This window comes from Gossypium hirsutum, chromosome D04 (assembly GCF_007990345.1).
Source record: "Gossypium hirsutum isolate 1008001.06 chromosome D04, Gossypium_hirsutum_v2.1, whole genome shotgun sequence".
NCBI classification, from domain to species: Eukaryota; Viridiplantae; Streptophyta; class Magnoliopsida; order Malvales; family Malvaceae; genus Gossypium; species Gossypium hirsutum.
In genome coordinates, this window is record NC_053440.1 from 39,757,290 (window position 1) to 39,761,599 (window position 4,310).

Consider the following 4,310-nt stretch of genomic DNA (forward strand, 5'->3'; position numbering starts at 1 on the left):
TATTAAAATATTAACAAGTTATAATAATTTTTTTTATATTCTTACTAAATTATAATAATATTAACTAATTTAAATATTATTTAAATATATATTTATTACTTAATAATAACATGTTTGAAATGAGACAATTTACCAATAAAAGCCATTTTTTTCAAAAATTACCGAAATGATCCCATTTTTTAATTATTTACTGGAATGGTCATTTTTCGGGGAAATCGCGTCCACGTCAGCGCGATGTCAGGGTACGCGTCAGGAAATCGCATCCATGTCAGCGCGAGATGCTGACATGGAAGGAAATCGTGCTCTCAAGGACGCGATTTCCTTCCACGGCAGCATCTCGCGCTGACGTGGACGCGATTTCGGCCCACGCGTGAACAGTACCCTACGGTCAAAAAAATAAAATACCGGGCCCATTTCGATAAATTTTAAAAATATAGGGCTTTTTTGGTATTTTGAAAAAATAAATTTTGAATCTTTTTGTACTTGTATTTATTTTTTTAATCAATTAACTCTTCAATATTACATCAATAGCAACAAGTACAAAAAAGATTCAAAATTGTTACCAACAAGATTTGAACCAATGTATTAAGGGAAAAAAGCAAGCATCTTAACCAACTAAACTAAACTAATTAATTGACACATTATAGAAATACTGTTATTATCTTAATTATATTACTTACGTTCTAACGATTTATCGGACCTATTCCATACACGTGTCAAATCAGAAAAAATAATACAACAATTCTGAAAAAAAATCCGGTGTTTACTTCAAATAAATAAGGAAAATAATGATTTGAATGTTTCAAAATTCAATTTTAAACCGAAAAAATCTAAATTTAGGGGCAAAAAAGGATCTTTTTTGATGAAAACTGCGTAGATCTCAAAAAATTATTTGAAATAAAAAAATCGTCTCAATCGGACAACCGAGCGAAAAGTTATGGCCTTTCAAAGTTTTCCAAGCTAAAAAACATAAACTGTTCATCCACGTCAGCAAATCGTGTCCTCGTAGGCGCGATTTGTGTCCACGTAAACAAAGCGCGCTGACGTGGACGCGATGTTCTGACATGTCCCCTGACATCGTGCTGACGTGGACGCGATTTCGGAAAAATGACCCATTCCAATAAATAATAAAATACCAAACCTATTTCGATAAATTTTTAAAAAATAAGGCTTTTTTTAATAATTTACCCTTTAAAAATATTTTCGAAAAACATTTTTTTACAACTTTTTTTTAAAAACACTTTTTAAAAATATTCCCAAACTAGTTTTTAAACCGCCTCACAAAAATCTAAGTAATTTTATATTTTGGGAAATTTCGGTAGAAGGAGAAACTACGTATTCGCTGAACATTAGTGGCAGTATATTAAGAAACCACGTGGCATATTTGAAAAGTCCCCAAACATGTCCCAATAATTAGGGAGTAAATTGCTAGAACTCTCACCATCTGACCATCTGCGTTTCAATCATCCATGGCCACCAGGCTAGCGAGAAAGCTGCCATCATCGTTCTCTGCGTTTTCCTCATCTCCGATTACCAAATTGACGTCGGGCATCTCACCTCCGTCGATGAGCCATGGCGGACCCGGACTCAGGTGTGCCTCGTCATCCTCTTCCTCATCAACAACAACGACTGGATCAAATTCTTCATCTTCTAAGCGTGAGAAGAAGATAACAGACTGTCTATCAGCCGTCATAGACGCCGTCAACGACCGTAAACTCCCTACCGAGCTCCGCGGCCAACGCAACAAAGTTAGGTATGTATGTATGTATGCGTCTATTTAGTAGATTTTTTTTTCTAACTATATGAATTTAAAACTCAATTTTCAACTAAAAAAATTGTGAATTTCTCAAAATTCTAATTAAATACCGTCAAGTTTTCATATTTGCCCTCGATTATTTTGAAATCTTCATGATTCTTTCATACTAAACGATAAAAGCGAAATTGAAAGAACTCTTTTTGGGATCAAGGGAAAGTATGAAATTTTGCAGTTTGAAGGTATGCTTTGGATTTGTTACAATTTGTTTTCTCCTTTTTCAATTCTTTGAAAGTTATTTTTTTATTGGTCACTAATTCATATTACCTGGCAAGGGGCTATGCAATTAAGCTTTGAAGGTTATCTTCCCTTTAGAAATGGAGTTGTGTGTGCTAGTCGTTACCTGACTTTAGCTTCATTAGTTGAGTGGTGTTGGCTTCGTATGTTTGAGACCTTAAAAACTGTTGAATTTGGTGTATGATATGCTTTTGAAGAGATGACGTTCTTAGTTCAATTATTCGAATTCAGTGTTAAAATCATAATAGTTTCAAAGGTTTTTTGGGTTCTTCAATGAGATGAAGTTGTGTCATGTAATGATTTCAAACAGATCGGAAACCGACATCATCAACGTAGTTGAGCAAAGAATATGGCATTCAATGGAAGAGGGTCAGTTCGAGAATTTAGCAGGGAAAGGCAAACCTCTTAACCTTAACACAAATCCTCATGCAGATCCAGCTGAAGACACCCTTTATAGGATACTCTCGAAGAACGGATGTGCTCCCGAGTGGGTAGAACTTAACAAGGAGATCAGGAACAAAGTATTCGAATGGCGAGTCGCTTTGAAGAAAGCATGGACAAGCAAATGCAATGGAAATGATGAAGAAAAATGGATTGAGCGTTGTGAATCGTTGAAGAAGCAATTACGTGACATTAACGATAAGGTAAAACGCAATTGTATTCTTTCCTATGTTTAGATTTAGCTATGTGTCTCACGACTCGAGCATATCCAAATGGTGTTTGGAGTTGCAGGTTTTCCGGTATAATTTGATCGTTCCGTTCGGCCGCCAAATGTTCGGATTGAAATGGGAAAAGGAAGTGGCCCGCCTTGAAGAATAACTAGTATGTTTTCTTCTTCAAGTTTTTGTTGATGTAGGCATTTTTAAATGTTGGTCGGTTTTTGAGGATCCCAAAATCTCAATTAATTACCGGATTGAATAAATTATGACTTGACATACGTCGAGTTCAATGACCCATTTGAAATGAGTAGATGACATGGGAGTTGGGGTTTCACCGTCCGCTAGATGTATTTTTTATTAGAATATATTTCTTTTTATTTAACTAAGACCTTTTTTAAATATAATTTAGGTCAAACATAAATCCCATCAAGCGTGGATATTTTGTTAAAATTTATTAAACCTTTTAAAGTAAAATTTTAACTTCAAGAGATTTCTTTGTTTCTAGTTCATAGAGTTATTGATTGTAAGGCCCAATTTTTGACTCGGGGCCCAATTAAACCCCAAAATCAAAACAAAACAAAATCCAAAACTAAATTGTAATAAGGCCTAATCGGCCCAAAATAGTTCCTAGCCCGACACTGCAAAATTAAACAGAAAAACCCTAAGCAATAAGGAGTGCCGCATCTGCCTCAGCGCCGCAACAACACCCACGCCACGCCCAACGCCTGATCGACGCACGTTTCGGCCTCCATGCGCGCCGTAGTCTCCACGAACACTTACAAAACGGACTCAAAGAGTCCAAATAATGTAAAACAACAAGAAACAAGGAAAATAGGTTAGCGTTAGGCTATAAAAGCCTTTGAAAATCTGTTCTTGAAGGGGATCAAAGAGAGAAAAATCAATAGAAAGCAAATATCAGTTTTAAGGTGATTTATTAAAATTTCTTTAGTTATTTATTTTATTTTTGTTTTATTTCTGTGCATACAAAAGTAAAAAGGGTGAGAGGTTTACCTTCGAAGCCTCGCCGATGAAGCCCACGTTCGTTGCGCTCGAATCGGACGTCTGGCAGAGGGTGGAAGCTTGAGGCGAAGGCATGAATGAGTATTTGGGTATGAAAACCCTAGCATAGGATTTCTCTGCTGTTTGGCGAAAAAAAGAAAGGAAAATGAGTTGTTCTTGGGGAAATTTTTGGGTTTTGTAACGATGGCAAAACGGCGTTGTTTAGGGCATGTTCCTGTGGCCCCAAAACGGCGCCGTATGGGGCTATACCCACGCGGTGACCCAACCCGGGGAGGATCCGCGCGTCTTGGGCCTGAATGGTACATTTGCGCGTTTGGTCCTTTAGTTTTTAAAATTTGTTTAAATCAACTTTTTATTTCTTTTAATTTTGGCCACATGTTTTATTTTTGTTTCAAACTAGTCCTCAGTGCTGCACACCGTTTAAGGAGTGGGACTATTTCCATTTGGCCCCCCTCATATAATGCGCACATTGCAAATTGGTCCCCGTTCAATTTTAATTTCATTTTTTTGATTATTTTGTTTTTTGCCATTTGTTTTTTTTAAATTAAAATTTTTAGAAGTATTGCTTTATAATTTATTAT

The 4,310-nt window shown here is 36.1% G+C and overlaps 1 protein-coding gene across 1 annotated transcript; it reads left to right on the top strand.

Annotated features, from left to right (window-relative positions):
* The first annotated feature begins 1,370 nt into the window (after nt 1-1,370).
* Nucleotides 1,371-3,043, top strand: LOC107899508 (dnaJ homolog subfamily C member 28). Its single transcript, XM_016825240.2, has 3 exons — nt 1,371-1,753; nt 2,361-2,694; nt 2,783-3,043. The coding sequence occupies exons 1-3, from the start codon at nt 1,470-1,472 to the stop codon at nt 2,867-2,869; spliced, it is 705 nt and encodes a 234-aa protein (XP_016680729.1). The 5' UTR covers nt 1,371-1,469; the 3' UTR covers nt 2,870-3,043.
* Nucleotides 3,044-4,310: the final 1,267 nt, after the last annotated feature.

What these genes read in the sequence shown, in the direction of transcription:
- LOC107899508 (XM_016825240.2), top strand. Translation starts at nt 1,470, where the DNA reads ATGGCCACCAGGCTAGCGAGAAAGCTGCCATCATCGTTCTCTGCGTTT. An exon ending in GGCCAACGCAACAAAGTTAG is followed by an intron (nt 1,754 to 2,360) that starts GTATGTATGTAT and finishes GATTTCAAACAG; the next exon opens with ATCGGAAACCGACATCATCA. An exon ending in TACGTGACATTAACGATAAG is followed by an intron (nt 2,695 to 2,782) that starts GTAAAACGCAAT and finishes TTGGAGTTGCAG; the next exon opens with GTTTTCCGGTATAATTTGAT.